This window comes from Pleuronectes platessa, chromosome 20 (genome assembly GCF_947347685.1).
Source record: "Pleuronectes platessa chromosome 20, fPlePla1.1, whole genome shotgun sequence".
Taxonomy (NCBI): domain Eukaryota; kingdom Metazoa; phylum Chordata; class Actinopteri; order Pleuronectiformes; family Pleuronectidae; genus Pleuronectes; species Pleuronectes platessa.
In genome coordinates this window covers 18,774,315-18,793,830 of record NC_070645.1, presented here as the reverse complement: position 1 = coordinate 18,793,830, position 19,516 = coordinate 18,774,315, and the positions used below count along the sequence as shown (strand labels likewise).

At 45.0% G+C, this 19,516-nt stretch overlaps 1 protein-coding gene across 1 annotated transcript; it reads left to right on the top strand.

The window, feature by feature from the left end:
• Positions 1–10,364: 10,364 nt before the first annotated feature.
• On the top strand, positions 10,365–18,966 carry LOC128426221 (serine/threonine-protein kinase H1-like). The gene is made up of 3 exons (XM_053413083.1): positions 10,365–10,633; positions 11,472–12,192; positions 18,694–18,966. The coding sequence occupies exons 1-3, from the start codon at positions 10,365–10,367 to the stop codon at positions 18,964–18,966; spliced, it is 1,263 nt and encodes a 420-aa protein (XP_053269058.1).
• Positions 18,967–19,516: the final 550 nt, after the last annotated feature.

Here is a 19,516-nt window from a genome sequence, read left to right as displayed (position 1 = left end):
TTAAGAGCCAGAGAACAGCTACATCTGGAAAATACTGACAGACAAACAGAATCTGAACCTGTGGATCAGATCGACAAAATAAACTCTCCTTCACCCAAGAGAACGAGCTTTAACTTCTGTATATAAACTTTGAATAATGCTTATCTACTCATTACTCATAAACTGCTTGAGTGCAGATGACTTGTGTGCTAATAGCATTGTAAATTATTGTGTGGTGCAAACTGCACTTAATAAATCTGATGCAGCTGTTTAAAGGAGGAAATTAAACAGTAAGAAAATAATTCAGTTTGACGATTGGCCTTTGATCAGCCACAAACTTTTGATTTCCACATCACATTTACTGCATTCTAAAAAGTAACTGTTGTGGCAAAGTTCCCAGAGAATTTAAAGTGTTTTCTTACATCTTATCTGAGATATTTCTCATCCTTTAAAAAGACTAATGGGACGGCAGTGGAGTCTGAGATAAGATCAGGACTGCTCTGCCTTCACTTTGTGTGTTTGACCCGGAGATGATCGGCCGTCCGTGTCCTGATTCCTCCCGTGGTCCTGTCACAGTGAAAGGTTAATGTTCGGCCTTTGACTCATGGAGCCATGGATCAAATCAAATGTGCAGCGGCTTCAGAAAGGCTGTGGCCCCTCTGCACCCGGGGGGGGGGGGGCTTGTGTTTATGTGTCTGTGTGGGTATGTTATTCTAATAATCAGACTAAACGTGCTAATTCTTTTTATCTTAGCTTAAATTCTGAAATTAGCCAGTTATTGAATTATATACATTGATTGAGTTTTTCAAGTTATTTTCCTGCTACAGATGTTCTTAATAACTAATAAACAAATTCTAAACCAAAGTTGGAAACTGGCTGTCGGACGTTTACAAACCCAAGGTTAGATTTAAATGCTAGAACAAACCAATCCAGGTATTAAATGGTAAAATAAAAAGGTGTTAGAGACGTTGTTGTATACAATTTTAGAATTGAACTGTCACCACGTGTATTTCAGAGAGCGTGGAAGGCGTGCGTGAGTTAAGCGAGTGCACATGCATCATTCTGCTCCGACACGCTCGAGTTAGATCGGCAGACTCTATTCATCTGTCCATCAATCAATATGTCAAGCACCATAATGATCAAAGTCTGAAGTAGGAGGAGGCGAAAAAGGACAATCGCTAATTTCCAGAAGCTCCCAATTAGTGTCTCGCTGCTCGTCAATCAAAAACGATCATCAATCAATGAGCCGCAATTATGACTCAACCAGATTAAACTGAGTCCGTCTCCTGCACAGGACAAACACCGAAGGATGTGACAGCTCAAGGATTTGAAGCTGTATCACGGGGGAAGGTGGTGGTGGAGAGGGGGGGGGGGGGGGTCAGCTGTCTGACATTTTGATGGTCGGCTGGCTGGTTATGGACATACTGACAATTACAGCCCATAGAGAGAATCCATCAGATAGAAAACGCTCTGTGGTGGAAAGTGGACAACTGACACTGTCTGGTAATAGGTGGACATGGCTTTGTTTTGAAAGGGTCACAGGTTGCTATCGACACAGTGCACCCCCCCCCCCCCATCACCTGAAGAATGAGTCTGCCTTCATTACACTATCAACACTTTGCCTCCCTGCTTAGATTCCCTCTCCTGCTGCACCTGATATCAATCTGAACATTACCTGGAGCTGCACACGCACACTGATTGCTTTACCTTACATTAGACCCCCCCCCCTCCCCCTCCCCCACCAAGCAGCTCACATGCAGCATCACTCCATCACCATGGACGTTTTCCTCCAGACTCTGTATTGACACCTCGTGCTCACCGAGTGGGCGGCAATGATTTCACTTGATAATAAGTCATCTGACTGCATTACTGCATCCCCCCCCCCCACCCCCGGAGGCGAATATTTTCCACGCTAGAGCTGCTGGGAGATGATAAGACCACAGAGAGATAGCAGCTTTGGGTAGGGACGTGTTCTAGCACCAGAGAGGGCATTTGTTACTATGATTGTGGGTTTGACAGCAATGCTGTGAGGGGAGAGGGACAGTCAGCTGTTGTCCTATTATCACAGCTTGTGATTTATGTGATGTCATATGTCCAACGCACATACGCAAAGTTCAAACGCCCTTATATCACAGTCTCAGGCAGCAGCGTGTGACTCGTCGTCTTCCTTCCTTCTCACTGTTTTGAACCGATGTCCACAATGTTCAAATTTAGATCCAGACAGACTTTGTTGTCACGTCGGTCCTCGGTGGCAAAACTGCTGCAGCTGCTTTATTAGAATCCCAATGGTGCCTTCGTCCTTATTTCTTCCTTGTGTATAACCTTGAGAATTTGAATTATATTGCACACAAACACGACACAAAGCAATGAAGCAGCAGAAAAGAGTTTTTACGATCCCCATACAGCTATAAGTGATTAAGCAAAATAACTTTTGGCTGCACTTTCACTGAGGGTGGAAGAAGTTTTTGCAAGCATCCCTCAGTTTGGCTGAGATTTCACTCATCAATCATGATAAAGTGAAATTAACATTGTATAAGATTTGAGCCGTAAACACAAAGTAGTGCTGAGGCTGATGGAAATCTTGCAAAGGTTGTTTTTGTTGTCTTAAACTATAGAAGGCATTTTTAAACTGAGGGTGGTGCTACAGGAAAAGTGAAGGGATTATAAAAGATTGAACATTTCATCCTGAGGACGTTTGCATGATTTAATGGAAATCCGTCCATTAAATGTTGAAGAATAAGACGTGTTTACCTGTTGGTGGCACGTGAGGACAAGTCAGGGGATCACCAGAGCCGTCAGTGGAACAATGAACGAGCTTTTAAAAATTGGTGTCAATTAATCAAGGAGGATTAACAAGTTCATCGGTATTCCTCCTCTGTGTAGCATCAACATCTGCTCCTAATGGCAAACGTCAATCCAGGTAATAGCCTGAGCCCCTTTCCCTCAACCTAAAAAAGTGTTATATATAAGTCTAAGATGTTCAATTTAATGCTGAAGTAGTGACACATGATATTATACTGCAAGATGTGATGTTTCGGCCGAGTACATTTCACAAACTGTACAAATAACATTCTGCTTTTAAAAGGACATCCTGAGCGTTTTCAGGACTTTGCTTCCTACCTTTTGATATATGCATGCACGTCCAGATGCTATCACAAATAATACAATATACTGCTGCTGCTGCTGTTCAAGATTTGTCGTAAAACAAGATTATCGCACCAATAATCAACACAGAATCCGAATCCTGTTTGTGTTACTCCGAGGTGTTGATATGAAAATGAACGCCTGATTGATTAAATCATCGTGCAGCCTCTACAAACTGCCAGCAGTGTGATTAATGGATGGATGGGGGTGGAGGTAAAACCTGTTTTGCGGTTTGCGGTATAATTAGACGCTCGCATATTTCTGCCCGTCATTCAAAAATGAGTCTGGGAGCAGGATAATGGGAATAATCCTGCTGTCCATTTTTAAATTAAATCTCGGTGTTCATGGTGAGTGGAGTATGTGTGTGTGTCTGTGTGTGTGTGTGTGTGTGTGTGTGTGTGCTCGCCTCTCGGAAGCAAATCCACCGTTTGAATAACTTCCCTCTGGGCTCGATGGAGGTGATACAGATATTAGATTTCCATCACTTCAAACTCTGAAGTTTCTGCCACTGGGTGGCTGAATAATTGAAGACCATAAAAACGCAATATATCTGCTTGAGAAAAATGTTGCTTCCTCAAATTTATCAGTCAATATTTCAAAAGTAGGGCCGAGTCCGTTCCCCGGCAGCAGAAGCAGAGGCTGTAGAAATGACTCACTTCCACAACGGCAATTATTCCCTCAGTGTGTGTGTGTCCATTTTCTTCTGAGACTGTTATGATAAACATTTTAATTGTATGTCATTATAATTTCATACTTTTACATTGTCAGAGGTCTTATCCTGCAGTTTGTCAAATGTTTACCATTATTCAGATGATATAATGTACTGTTTATTTTCATTTGATGAACTAAATGAAATAATGTTGTTTATTTTCCCATTTCCTTGTTAATTGATCGCTTATTAATTAACTTTCCAGTTTTCCATCACATGACCTTCATCAGCAGATGGGCTCCTCGACCGATTCCTTTCTCAAGAATGAACTTTAAAAGTTAAACTTCGGAGCCAGTTTGAAAAACATCAAACTCCTGAAAACCATGACAAGCTTGAAATGTGCTCCAGAACCGCTGAGCAGCTTCTGAAAGGACGTCATGGGGAGATTGTTTTCTCATCTGAAATTATGAATAAACCTTGTTTTAAACTTCAGACGGGAGATTTCACACGAGATGTAAACACACACAAATTAGACCCATGGGCTTTCCGGGAATTTAGCAGGTAAGACCATTAAACAAGCCTCCTCCAGGGACTATATCTGATGTGTTTATGTATATTATGTTATAGAACCATCCATAACTGGGTCCTTGCAACTAAGTGACTTTGAAAGTAAAGTGTAATAGTAAGAAATATGTCATTGAGATTCACTTTTTCTATTTCTCACAGGTCAGACAGTAAATTTGAGAGGAGACATATTTTTAAATTACAAAAAATTCAAGCGAATCTTCAGGGATTACTCAGGAAGTGTCTCCCTGTACAAGCCACGGCCCAGTGGCTCTTATTAGACCTGCTGACCCTCCCTCTGTTGTTTTCTCTGTGCTGCTGTCGGCCGAGGAGTAATTAGCGGCGCTGCTCATTAATTACACACGTGAGTCCAGGGGCCCGGCGTCACAGCGCTGCCTGGCCAGCTGACTGGATCTGTCAAGTGAATCCAATTTTACCAACTCGCACGACGTTCATGATTTGTTCAATCAAGACGTCAGAGACAATTTGTCTGGCGCGCCTCATCCCTCGGCCACCTCCGAGCTCCTCACAGAAAAGAAAATTAAAGTATCCGTCAGCCTTCCCTAAGGGTCCTGCCTTTGGGAGATGTAGCATCCTCCCCTTCTGTTGACAGACCTGGTGCCCGCCTCACTTGTCACTGTAATTAGTTTTGTTTCGCTGCCATTGTGCTCAGCAGCCCTGCTTTATTGCTGCCTAGCTGTGTGCAGCCGGGACTCCTTCCACAGGGTTGTATTAAAGCAGGCTGGCTTTACATGGCCCCACATCAAAAAGAAGAATGAACGTTTTCTCCTGGAGCATCGATTCCTCCCACGTTCAACGGCTCGTAATAAGCAGACGTAGTTCTCGTGTCCAGCTCTGCACAAAACAACAACAACTACAGGCCAGTGGTCCGCTGATAAATCATGTATGGCTTGACTCAATCAGCCGGGTAATGCTGCATGCGGACAAATGTGCAAATGAAAGGGGTCGTGAGGGAGCTGGGCCCGTCGTGGATGGGTGAGCAAGTCTCAGAGACGGATCCACAGCAGCAGTGTTAGTTCACCAGCTCTCTCATGCTCTCTGGGCGTCATTACACTATCTGGTGTGTGCACAGGACTTCAGGGGCATTGAGAAGTCCACTAGTGAAAATCCACACACAGGTTTGTCAAAAGTATTTCAATATATTATCTGTCTGTAGTGACATAACACATTTGAGCTGATTAACTCAACTATTGGAAAGAAAACTGCCACAATTGCCAAAACAAAAAGCACAAAAATAAGGAAGACAGACATTAAGACAGAGCATTAAGACAAGAAACCAAGAAGGGGAAGCACAGAGACTTATATAGACACAAAGGGAAGGCAGGGGCAATTGGACACAGGTGGAACCAATGAGGACTGGTGCAGGCAATCACAAAGACAGGAAGTGAAGAAAGACAACACACTAGGAGCAGGGCCTACAAAATAAAACAGGAAACAAAACTAGAGACACAGAAAACAACAATACATACAAACATAAACACAAGGAGGTACTAATAAACTGAAAACACTCAAAAGACAAAAAAGATAGATCTGTGGCCGCTGAAGACCACTTTGTAAAATATAATGTTTACGGGTTGACCAGTTATTCTGTATGACCAAACCATTACATCCTTATCTGCTGATTTAACATGTTAAAATCATGAGCATTAAAATGCTGTAACCTGGAAGCAGGGACCGGCTCCCATTCAAACACTAAAGCAGAGGTCTTCAACAGGGGGTCCGTGACCCCTAGGGGGTACTGCAGGTTTTTTTGTTTTTTTTCCCCCACAAATTTAAATGTCTTTAAATACACATTTACATGCATCCAACATATTGTGAGGCTGATATGACCCTCTGCCTAACAACCTCCATCTGTCCAAGATTAGATAAGTTGTGTGCTACCCATCAGGGTCCGACATCTCACTAATGTGGGCGAATGTGTTCCATCCACAGATGGCTTGAGGATACACTGTCTCTTCTACATGCATGTTTAAAATAAAACATGAATCTGTGAATTACTTTAATAGCTCAGTGTTGTATGCAAGATGTATGTTTATAAATGGCCGTGGCATGGCCACCCTGTACCTTGCACATGTTTAAATTAAAAACATGAATAAATGAACCCTTGTAATATTTGATAAGCTTAGTATTGATTGCACAATAACAGGGTAGCTATGTTTATACAAGGCACTAGGCCCAGTTTAATATAAAACACAATTTTATAGGGGAGAGCGGGGTAATGTGGGACATCAGGTGTTTTCAAGCCCCTCCCATTCCCCCCTTACCATGAAGGAGAATTTGGTGCTGGTGCTGTGGAAAGTACGTTTTTTTCATGTAAAAGTAAATTTTCTTGCTTTGAACTTAATCAACTGTTGTGTCAAAACAAATTGAATCAGGTAGAAAAACGTATATCATACATGTTGGTGAACTTCCAACATATAAAACCATGTTATTGATGCTAGCTGAAGATTAGCCTGGATTGCTAAGAGATTTTTTATAAAACGGTGGCTGTGGGGTAAAGTGGGACACTGTCTTACTTTACCCCACCATGAAGCACAAGTTAAGTTTAGTCTTAAACATATTCTAGTGTTATATTACATTATATATGTTTTATTTTTAATGTCATAAACATTGTAGAAAAGCCATCATGCCAAGAAACTATACACCAGGAAGACAACCTGGGGCCAAACACCCCTCACAGAGATGGAGAGTGTAGCCGCTGAGTTCATGCAAGGAAAGAAGTCCTTAAGAAAAGCTGGAAGGGATAGAAATATTGATAAGACAACCCTCAAAAGATTCATAAAGAAAAAAGAGAAAGGGAAAGTAAAATCAGTAGCCTGGGGTGCAGTACCTGAGGTAAAGAGAATATTCACAGATGAGATGGAGGAGGAGCCAAACACTTGAAACAACTAGCTGACCAGTTCCATGGCCTTGCTCCAGTTAAGTGCCATGAACTGGCATTTTAATACGCAGAGAAAAACAATATCCCTGTCCCTGCCAAATGGACAGAGAAACAATGTGCAGGTAAGCTAGGGTCTGCAAGAGATCACATGAATCATAATAATCATAAATGTGCTTAATTGACCAATCCCCATGATTCTGTTACTAGTCCGATATTAGTGGTTGTCAATCTAGGTGTCTGGATTTTAACGATTACAACATGTGTTGTTATGGTAGTTTTAAAGTGGAAAAAGTAAGGTAAGGTAAAGTGAGACACAAGACCACTTTTTTTAAAACAATCATATTTTCACTGCCCTTTGTCCTGAAGACATTCTGAACATTTCCATTGCTAGGAAACATCCTGAATTAATGGGAAATGTGTACATTTTACTGATATATCATTTTAGCTCACCTAGAGGGAAGCAAATGTTAAAAATGTCCCACATTACCCCGCTCTCCCCTACTGTGTATATATATATTAGGGGGTCCCTGCTCCATCTCTTGCCCAGTTTGGGGGTCCTTGGCCTGAAAACGTTGAAGACCCCTGCACTAAAGGATTGTCAAGGTTAGGCTCTGATGCTGATAAAAACCGACTCCCAGTGGTAGTTCCACTTTATAGGGGAGGTGTTGAATGGGGGGGGGGGGGGGAGGGTCAGGGCTGTTAAGGCAAGAAGAGCATTTCTCCAGGGACCAGGGGGCATCATCATCGTGTTGGAACGGGAGAGGACCAAACACAAACTGCTGCCGGATAATTGGAAGAACACTATCGTCTGAGATATCGAAACCAAGATGCCAAGCCGGGACCCGAAGCTTTGAGTGTGCAGTTAAAACTGAATATCAGTCTCAGTTTGATAGAACGGGAAACTGCTGATGGATTATGCAGGTGCAGCTTTTTTTTTATTCTTTAATATATATTTGCCAATCGTCCCTGCTAGTTATAAAGTTAAGTTCTCATTAGAAATCAGCTCCATGCCACCTCAACCGACTAATGCTTAACATTTTAATAGTTCAAGTGTGGCGTCTGGTGCTCGTGAGCCACTCGAGTCCAGAGCTGTGAGTTTGCTCTGGCTGCAGTCCAGCGCCCTCACACACAGGTACCACATCCTCAGACTACAATAACAACTGTAATGAACTGATTGGTAAGTGGCAGCTGCTCTCTGCCCCCCCCCCCCCCCCCCCCCCTCCCCCGTCTGGCCTTAACTGATTCACAGCAGCCCATAATGGCTTCGACTCCCAAGGCCCCCGGCGTTACCAATACCACACACATGTTGCAGGTTCATTTATAACCGAGGACAGCCTTTTAGTAATCAGATAGTGGTTCGATAAGCGCTGAACTGCTGACTCCCCCGAGGAAGACTTCTGAAGGGCGATTTACCACCTCGGTGCTGATGTGATGTCTATCCTCTGTTGGCTCTGCGTGTCTGCGTATATGAGGTGATGGGGTTCTCTTGCTTTCTGTGTGTATAAACATACGTGTGTGGTTGTGTGTATGTGTGTGTGTGTGTGTGACAGCAGAACAGGCGCAGCATCACCTTTGGTTTCCCGGCAGCAGACGAGCGACTGATGATGCTGCGGCTTATTCTGTCGTGTGACAACACAATTTACACCTTTTTGAAAAGACGGTGAATAAAAACATCAGTGACATTTTGATATGAATACACGTTTCCCACTCTTGTCAGGGGATATAACACAATAGCCATTAAACCTCTGCTCCTTCCTTGAAAGATTTTTCGTTGGCTGGGTCTGCTCGGCCTTTTGTATGATCCAGGAGATTGTGTCTTTTCCTCGTGCAGCAACAGCAACGCATTTGTAGAAAGATATGGAAGTAAATAGGTTATTATAAGCAGGAGTGTGTTATCACAACAGCAACACAAACTCCGATTAAAACACGTCACAGGAGCAGCATTTCGAGTCTGCAGGTATCACTTTTTCAAATATAGCATGACTTGTTTTGGAAGCAAAAACCTCCCCAAGTACACAATTTATTCATAAACATGAACTCATTATGCGAACCTCATATAACCACATTATTTCAGCAATGCTCGAGTGAAAAAGAATAATTTCCACTCGGTGTGCAACACTCGACTTGTGTTTAAAAAGGTGCTGCTCACCTCGTGTTGATACCCGGCTTCCTTCGCCGCAGCCGCGTATGAATAAATATGTGCATGTTTTCAGTTTCTGCAAGCTTTGGCTCTTTTAGACAATGAGCGGGGGGGGGATGCCGGCGAGGAGACGAGTTGTTCTCTCTCCTCCTGTTGCCTTCTCTGAACATTGTGGACACACGATGACAGCAGCGCCACACAATGCAGGAAATAGAGGAAAAGTCGTGCTATATAGTCACAACCTTTACATGCAGGAGGTATGTGCTCAACAGTACAAAGCACACATTGAACACACGTGTCTTCTGTGTTGGTTCCTGACACAATGAAGCACAAGCTGCAATCTGTTAGGAATGCTGAAGTCAATTATGTGATGGTGGTGGTTTGTGTGTCAGTGTTTTCTACAGTGAATAGAAATGTGACTGAGGCTGTCAGCAGCTCTGTCTCCGGGTGAAAAGCAAAAACCAAGAATTGAGAGCAGGTCCGAGGTCGTTTGGTTTCTCTCTAACTATTATCGATCTGATTTAAAGAGTCATGCTAGTGTCACGTGCTGAGCTGTCACGTTGTCATCAAACTGCATTTGAAAGACATCTTTAAAAATATATATCATGTAAGTATGGACTGTGTTGTCCTGTTCCAGGTGTGTGAGGAGTCCTGGCTTTGTTGGTGGTCCCTCATCCACCCAACACTCTCTGTTGCCTCTGAGGTAATCTGCTCCATGACAAAGGCTTCAAAACAACTCGTGTGTTTGCTTGACCCCTTTATCACAACTGAGTGAGAGAGTGGGTTCACACACCTGCCGCCTCTAGGGAGGAGTCTGTGCTACTGTTGCAGCAACACCTGACCCCCCCCCCCCCCCCCCCCCCCCCCCCGCTCAGAGCACCATCCAGCAGAAACAAGCTGCCACCATGTAGGATTCAGCTCCAGGCTACAGCAGCAGTAGGATTTCTGTTATTCCCTCCATGCTGATGGTCGGCTCCCTCTGAGTGATGGGCTGTGGGAACAGCAAGGTGCCGCTGGAGTCGTCCAAGAAGGGCTACGTCGGGGTGGTGCAGTCGCTTGTGGCCTTCAGCAAATCGCACAACGACAGCGATGAGCCAAAGAAATGTTCGGAGAAACGAAGAGGGCCCTGGTTTTCCACCGGGGTCAAGAGTCGTGAGCCGGCGTCAAGCAGCCAGCAGCCGATACTCAGGGACGGACGACAACAGGACAAAGCTGCAAAGTATAAGGACAAGTTCGATCCACGCGTCACAGCAAGGTCATTTTTATATATAAACTTGTATTTACTGTTTTTGTGTAGAATAGTTTTAAATCAAAATCCACTATTTCTTCATGTCGATGTAGGATTTTCTGAAATAGAGCAGAAGAGTATTGTGCAGTTAAACTGTTAATCGTATTTTTTGCCAACAGCAGTTATTCTAAAATATCAAATAAGTTTTCTATTTCATAAAAAAAATCCATGTTTTATTCAAACTTGGTATTGGAGATGTGACCTGATTTTGTATTTTCAATTTCAAGTGCTTTTTTTAAAAAAAAAGAAAAGGGGGACAAAGAAAGAAACAAGAGAAGTAAACAAGTGATGTTATCTCAACGCGGTGAGCAGCCACTTTTAAAAATCCATTCCCAACTAGATCATTTGCAACACAATGCAAGGTGAAACGTCTTAAGAGCCTTGCAATTATTCATGGGGAGCCTTTTTGCTGTCAGCAGCTTTCTCATTCTCCACCACCAACCTTTGTGCAATACAATTTATTAGCAGTAATAGCAAGACATTGATTTTAGGAGCCTGGGTCTTGTTCTGCCTTCACACTGCCTCACTGTACTCGGTTGAAAGCTGGAAAACAGCGAGAGGCAGGGAAGCTGATGTCGTTTAGGAGAAGTGCTCGTCCTCCCTCCACATCTGATTAGTCTCAGCTTATTTAAAATATTACTGTGTTCTCTGGTGATCTGAATCCTTGTGTGTGTACGTGAGTTTTACTGCTGTGGTAGCCATCACTGCATTCAGGTCCCTTTCCATACATCACCGCCACAGCTGCACCGAGAGACGTGAGTGTGTTTCAACCTTGAGTCATCTTCCCCCCCCTCTGCTCCGTCAGGTACGACATCAAAGCTCTGATCGGTCGTGGAAGCTTCAGCCGCGTGGTGCGAGTGGAGCACAGGGCCACTCGCCAGCCGTTCGCCATAAAGATGATGGAGGTGGAGGCCCCGGGGGGTCGAGAGGTGTGCGCCTCGGAGCTGGCGGTGCTGCAGCGGGTGAGCCACGCCAATGTGATCCAGCTGATGGAGGTGTTTCAGTTCCCGCAGCGGGTCTACATGGTGCTGGAGCTGGCGACCGGCGGGGAGCTGTTGGACCGGGTGGTCAGCAGGGGTCACTTCACCGAGCGGGACGCCACCCAGGCCCTGCGCATGGCGCTGGCCGGGGTGGGATACCTGCACAATCTGGGCATCACCCACAGAGATCTGAAGCCGGAGAATCTCCTGTACTACCACCCCGGAGCCGACTCCCGGCTGCTGGTCACTGACTTTGGACTGGCTACTTTCGGCGGCACAGGGCCGGAGCTTCCTGACCGCAACACCAGCGACGAGGGAGATCGAACCAGCGTCGGGCGCTCATGGTCCCTGAGGACCACGTGTGGGACACCGGAGTACTTGGCCCCTGAGGTGCTGTTGAGGAGACCCTATTCGTGTGCAGTGGACATGTGGGCCCTCGGGGTGATCGCCTACATCGTGCTGAGTGGTTCGATGCCCTTTGAGGACGACAGCCGCACACGGCTCTATAGATCCATACTGAGGGGAAAGTACAGCTTCCACGGAGATGTAAGTTATTATTTTGATTTGGAAAAACATGCATTTGTGACAAAGGACTCTATATGTCTCAGTGATGTATGGACATGAAACACATTCAACTCAATGGTTCGATAAGTTTGGGGGCGAGCTTTATATAGTTATAATAGAAAGTGACACAAATACCCTCAGCAGCTTTTGATTTCATTGTGCGATTTATCTGACCTGGGATCTGCATTTGGCCCAAAAGTTATTCAGCCTTTCACTATTGTGTTGGAGCCTCATCTATGTACATCACATTCTCTATATATGATACATCACTCTGACACCGCCAGCACAGCCTTCAGGCACCTGGGATCAAACCTACTCTCTGGTTAGTGTACAATCCGCTTTACCTCCTGAGCCACAGCTCATGCAACCCGACAGAAGCTGTTTTTCGGAGATATTCCCTCACTGACAGACAGAAGTTGTCATTCTCTTCGCCTTATGTTGACTTGACTTGTGCTTCTATCGTGAAGCAAGAAGTTGTATTTCACCAGCGCTCGGCTGAAAGAGAATCAGGAGATTGACAGTCCTGTGACAGTCTGACACTCGGCTGTCTCACAGGTGCAAATGGAGACTTATTTGTTGGTGTTGTTTAGTGGATGTTAACCAGGAGCTGAGGAGAAGACACAAGAGTTTAGCCGCACTGTTGTTATTTGACCATGTGACTGTTGATTCAGGGAATTAGACTTTTCCTGCTTCGAGCAATCTGCCTCCAAAAATCGACTTAAAGTCCCATCTGCCACTTCCATTCTGACATTTACCCACAATGCAATCTGATCGTGTTGAATCACACCCTGCACACGAGCGATTCACACTTTAGTCATTACCGTATTACACCTAACAGATATAGCCACACTGTTCAAACCTTGCCTGGTATAAATAGATCCAATTCAACAAGGTGTGAGAGCGTTAGCATCTCGACTTGGAAAAGGCTTCGACTCAGGGGTACAGGGACCATGCACGTTTTATTTTACCCCTTTTCCTCCGTCACATGACTAACGTGGGTATTTTGAACTGCCTCCGTGTTGACTTCGGGTTTGTTCTCTCACGCTGATCACACCCAAGGCTGGATTATTCTCTGGGCTTTCAGCCTGCACGGCGATTCTCAGGGATGCAGTTTGACATTTTAGTCTGGCATACAAGAGGCTCCCCTCACATAGACCCTGGACTGTTATCCCTGTGTTTACTGCTGCACTGACCATCATCTGAACAATGGTGCAAATTCTGGAGTTTAATGCAACGGCTTGTTTCACGTTCTTCCCGGTGGCTTTTTCCACACAGCCACACCGGTGGAGAGAAATCCTGGGGAACAAATACAATAACGCTCACATATAGAATCTCATGCGCCTCAGTGAGATGCAGTAAAGACATGGATGTGTAAGTTCATTCTGTACAATGATAATATGAAGACATCATACATGGCTGAGTGGAGGTCCAGTGCTTGATGGATCAGCCATCAATCACATCTCTGCCCTGACAAGACTCTTCTTCTCTGTCATTCACAAGCTACTCTGCTCTCAAGGAGACTGACAGCAGCGGCTACACACACACAGACACACACACTGTGATAATAATGTTGTAACGTCTGACAAAGGTTCACAAGTATCCATAAAGTACCACAAGTGTTCTCATGTCATTCTGAAGGGCGCTTCTCTTCGGGAGGAGACCAGTTACAGCAGCCTGAGCAATTCCCCTCACATATTAAACTGGACTTGAAGAGTTTCATGTGAAATGAGCTGTCCAGCAATGGAACCACCTGACAGAGAGATGTGCAAAATGCCCACCGTGTCTTTCATAGAATAAATTGTGAAGACAACACTGACGGGATCATTGTTGCTTTAACGAATCCATAACATTAAGTACTTTCAGCATCGTAAACACATCTTTTCGCTTGTCTTTTTTAAATTATAATAAAATATACAAATACTATTGAAAGTATTTGAAACTAATATTGAAATCGACAGTAGAAGAGTATTTAATCGCTAATGATAATGATTTATATTTCTGTTTTACTTTAATGTTTCATTTTGACATTATTTGTGCTGCTGAGGCCAATCCGTAAACTGTATTATTAAAAATCAACGTAGACTTCAGTGGAAGGGCCTGAAACCTCCATTTCAGTGTCAATTAACCAGCAGGGGGCGACTTCAAAGAACCAAGATGGCGCTGGAGAAAAAGGACTTCAGCCTGTTCTAGTATATATTAGTTGAGAGGTTGGATTAGTTGAGGGTTTCTATAACCAGACTAAAGCAAACAGGTCTTTTCTACGAGGCGTCTGAATCTCCCTCTTCCTGCAGAAAACCCAGAATTCTGTTTTGTTGTCACAGCCACACACAAGCACACAATCGTGCACATCGGCCGACAGAAGGTATAATTTTTTAACAATGAATCCTCGCCCTGTTCAGTATGTCACACTACAAACTGCAGGATCACTGTGCTCAGTATGGATTTATTACCCACACAGGAAGCATGACATTGCATTTGGTGCAGAGTGCAGGACAGTTGACTTCAATGGGAGACGACTTGTAAGCCGCACCTTTAACCTGCTGCTGGATTCAAACCCTCTGTGCCAACCACTGGACCACCGTGCTGCCAAATAACACACAGGCTTCTGTTTGGGGGCAGTGCATTAAATTCCATCATGTTTCTTTCCTCTCACTGTGTAGTTAAATACGAGTCTCCGGCACAGTTATGTAACACGTGGGTTTGATGGTCATTAACATATAGCTTCACTGTAAAAAATGGAAATGCAAAATAAATATATTCAACGAAACAGTACAGAGAAAATGGGGATTAACTTCAGGCACCTACATTTTTCCAGGTGGACAAATAGAGATTTACAAAGTTCTTCTTCCTCACATGCAAATGAATTCACGAGGGCTGCAATTAAAAAACAGTCTTTGTCAAAGAATCAGATACCTGTTGTGTTTGTGGAGACAGAGCAGGGACGTGCGGGGGGGGGGGGGGGACTTGTCTTTCTATAGTTTTCTATAGGACAATTGATGTGAGGACATGTTGACGTTATGAGGACATTTTGATATTTTGATGACATTTTGACATTGTGGGGACATTTTGACATTGTGAGGACATTTTGATATTCTGAGGACATTTTGATATTTTGATGAAATTTTGACATTGTGAGGACATTTTAACATTGTGAGGACATTTTAACATTGTAAGGACAGTTTGACATTGTGAGGACATTTTGGTATTGTGAGGACATTTTGACATTGTGAGGACATTTTAACATTGTAAGGACAGTTTGACATTGTGAGGACATTTTGATATTGTGGGGACATTTTAACATTGTAAGGACATTTTGACATTGTGAGGACATTTTGATATTGTGAGGACATTTTGATATTGTGGGGACATTTTGGTATTGTGAGGATATTTAGATTTTGCGAGGGCACAATGGCACAAGCTCCTCCTGAAAGTATTTTGTACTTCAAAAAGTACATGGGCTATAAATATATATGAATATATGTATAAGTGCATACAATCACATACATGCACCCACACACATTCTTATGCAGATACTTACATCCACACGTACAGGCATCGGGTTAAGATAAGGGTAAAGTGGGATTAAGTATTAACGTGTGATGGTTAAGACGAGAGACTATAGGGAATGTTTTAGGTCAATGAGGGTCCTCACAGCTATAGAAAGACGTGTGTGTGTGTGTGTGTGTGTGTGTGTGTGTGTGTGTGTGTGTGTGTGTGTGTGTGTGTGTGTGTGTGTGTGTGTGTGTGTGTGTGTGTGTGTGTGTGTGTGTGTGTGTGTGTGTGTGTGTGTGTGTGTGTGTGTGTTGGAGGTGGTGTAGCATCACTCACAAATGCAAACTGCCGCTGGCACCTGCCTACGAAATGGATCCCTCTGTCCCCGGTATTCTCCGCCCCTTGCAACACACACACACAGACAAACATACACACACACACACAAAAACACACACACACACACACCTGCCATGCATACACTCCCCCCACAGGTGGAACAGCCCTTGGCCCGAAGACCTGTAGTGCAGACTCACACTGAGGTGTTCACTCGACAGTGGGAGGAGGGAGGAGGGGGAGGCTAGATGGGAGGGGGTATGTGTGTGTGAGGGTGGGGGGTGCAGTAAAAGAAGGGACGGGGGTGAAATGTGTGTAGCCTTGGGGGATTGTGTTACCTTATCACTCACCTCATCACTGCTGCATGTAGGACGGAGCGTTTCCCCCGCACAGAATCAGGCCATCTGGTGTGTGTGAGTGGAATTCAGAGTGTGTTTAGGTCTGAGTGTGTGTCTCTGTGTGTGTGTGTGTGTTGTGGCACACTCCTGCATGTAAAGCACATATCCTGGTGTTGGCTCGGACCAGACAGCGCCCTGCTGACCCCCCCCCCACCTTCTGCATTCTGCTGCTGTGTTTATTGACGCCGCTCTTCTTCCTGACCCAACCCTAAACATCTGCATCTCTGAGCAGCAGTGCAACCTGGGTACCAGCGAGCCCAGTCTGCCCCCTAGTGAGCGCCAGGTGAACACAACCCACCCTCCACTCGTCCACGGTGGATTGTACATGACAGCCCAATCTCGCCTGCATCCGGCTATCGATATTTTGATTACTGCGGCTGTGGCTGCGACTTTCACCTGAATTAGCAACAGGCCATCTTCCCCCATTTGGCCTCATTATGATCAGGCATATTTAAAACTTGGTTTTCTCACTCAGGAAATAAACTGTGGAAGGAGCAGGCGGCTCTTTGTGTGGAGCAGTTCATTACTCAGAAGTGCATTATCCTTCGTGATCATGTTAATCCGACCTTCTAGCGTTTTCTTCATTTGCTGCAATTACGGCTTTGTCAGGTAAAGATGTAGCACGCCGCAAACCGAGTCGGCGGAGCTTCTCATTCTCTCTAACAAGATGTTGCTCAATAAGCCGAGCCCTGTAGGTTTCTCCCGCCGTATCTGCACAGCTCTTGTCTCCCCGCTCTCCCTCCTCGCAGCCCTCTGCTCAACAGTGATGTATAACTCCCCCTCCCTCCAAACACAATAAAGCCTTTATGTATTTGGACGTGAAAAATGTTGGAAATAAGAAATGGGGATAAACTTCTTGCAGGTGGCTTGGTTCCAGGGGGGAAAACAAAGCTAAATCTCTTCTTTCTTTATGTTCACCTTGTTGATGTCAGGAGGAGCTTCTGCTGTGCCCTCAGAGATATTTCCCTGCATCATTCATGTCGAGGAAAAGCGTCACCATTCCTCGAGCAAAGCCGGGGATTGCAACGAGGCCAGAAAGAAATGCTAACCACGGCTTGCTATCAGATGTGTGTTTGGTGGCACGGTGACGAGGAGTCTCGCCAAATCAACACCGGTGCCAGATGAAGAGGAAAGTCCGACTTGTTAGTCGAGGGAGCTCAATCAAACACTTTCTCTTGTTCCCTGAGAAACCGAGAGTCACTCCGCCTGCTTCTCAGGTGTGAAATAACAACACAGCGAGAAGAAAGCCGGAGCGAGGAGCAGTTTTACGGCTCGTTCGGCAGCCGGCTGAGCGCCCGGCGCCGCACACTCTCCTCTCCAGTCTGTGCACTGTGAGACTGAGACCCTGCTTCTTTGAATTCCTCTCACTGGCAACAGTCTCGCGATTGTCAATTTCATGCTTGATTAATTGTCATTACTTGTCGAGAGACAAAAAAAAAAGGGGGGAGAGAGAGAGAAATGCATTTCAGGATTAAAATGGAGAGCGAGAACTCCCTAAAGAGGGAGATGTAGTCCGAGCGGGGGAATGAGAGAATTCTCAGATTTCACTGTGTTTAGCTTCTGTTCTCACCAAACAGACGTTGTATAGAAACATCTGAAGTGATTGTTGGGGGACTTAGCAAATATCCTTCCATTTTAGGACAAATAAATAAGATTGATAATTCAGTTTAATCTAATGTCTATATCAGTAATATATTATTTAAAGTAGGATGACAAAGAACGAAAGGCATAATGAATAATTTAATGATTCTCTATAAAGCATTGTTGTGTCTTGTCTCCCAATGGAAAGATGATTCGGTAGATTTCAAGATATTCTTCTATATCAATTTGGTTCATAACTAGAATAACCATTTGCAAAGAGCTAAATATCCCGATGAGCTTCGTCTGTGGTGCTTTTATTGTGAAACTAACGCTGAATAAAGACAAACATGTGCCCACACACACTGCAGGGTTGTGCTTCCTCCCAGGCTTCACATCCATTCAGCCAAGACTGCAGCTTCACTTTGTCCAGTGACATTTAGCTTTCCTTTGACTTTAGTTCTGCTTGTTAGGCCTGCAGAGCACAGGGATCATAGATTTATTGCTTTTTTTCATGAATGAAATCATGCATCTGACTTTGAAGCGGCTTTGAATCTGTGCAGAAATCTGTTCTCGAGACCAAACAGAAAGTTGTTAAAGGAGTTCCCCGGAGTGTCTGTGTGTGTCGGCCCAGTTGAAGTCCTGATGGTGATGACTCTGTGCTGCTTCTTCTTCTCCACAGCCTTGGCCCTCAGTGTCCAACCTGGCAAAGGACTTCATCCAGCGCCTGCTGGCGTCGGATTCGGCCGCCCGCCTGACCGCGGACCAAGCCACCCGTCACTCCTGGGTGGTCACCATGGCAGTCGGCTCCTCCACAAAGAACCTCCATCGATCCATTTCCCAGAACCTCCGGCAGCGAGCCTCACGCAGCTCCTCCCGGTGCCCGAGCAGCACCGCGAGCTCCTGCCACGCCAGCAGCACAGAGCCGGGGAAAGCTGATGTGTGTGGAAAGTAAACAGGAGCAGCGGCATGCCGAGCATGTACACTGATTCAGCCTCAGAGAGCCGTCCAACATCTGGCCGGGGGGGCTGCAGGAGCATCAGAGCCATCCGACGAGAGCATCAGATTCATGGGAAGCTAACGACGGGATGGGACCAGCTGCCACAGCTCGGTGTGTTCGGCCATCACAAAGCTCAGAGCTCCAGTCAGGGAGCCAAAGTGCCTGGGACCGGTGTTAACACACACCAAAAAAGTTTCTCTCTCTTCTCTGGACTTCAACCAGGCTCCTCTAATAACCCAAGTTCCCCTAAAGGCTCAGCTCCATCTTCCATTGTGGTCGAGTTAAGCTGTTGGTGATTATCCTTCAGTTGTGAGAGCCAGGCTCGAACTGAGCTGTCCACCTCCACAAGGTCTCCAGCCCCTGGTTATTCACTCAGCTCAGACTAATGGGCCCAGAGTCTCATCTGGGCCATTATGAGTCACCACAATATACTTTCCTGTGAAGATGTCCATTCCAAAAAGTGAGGAATTCATCAGTTGAGGACTGGGAGCTAACATTAGCAAAG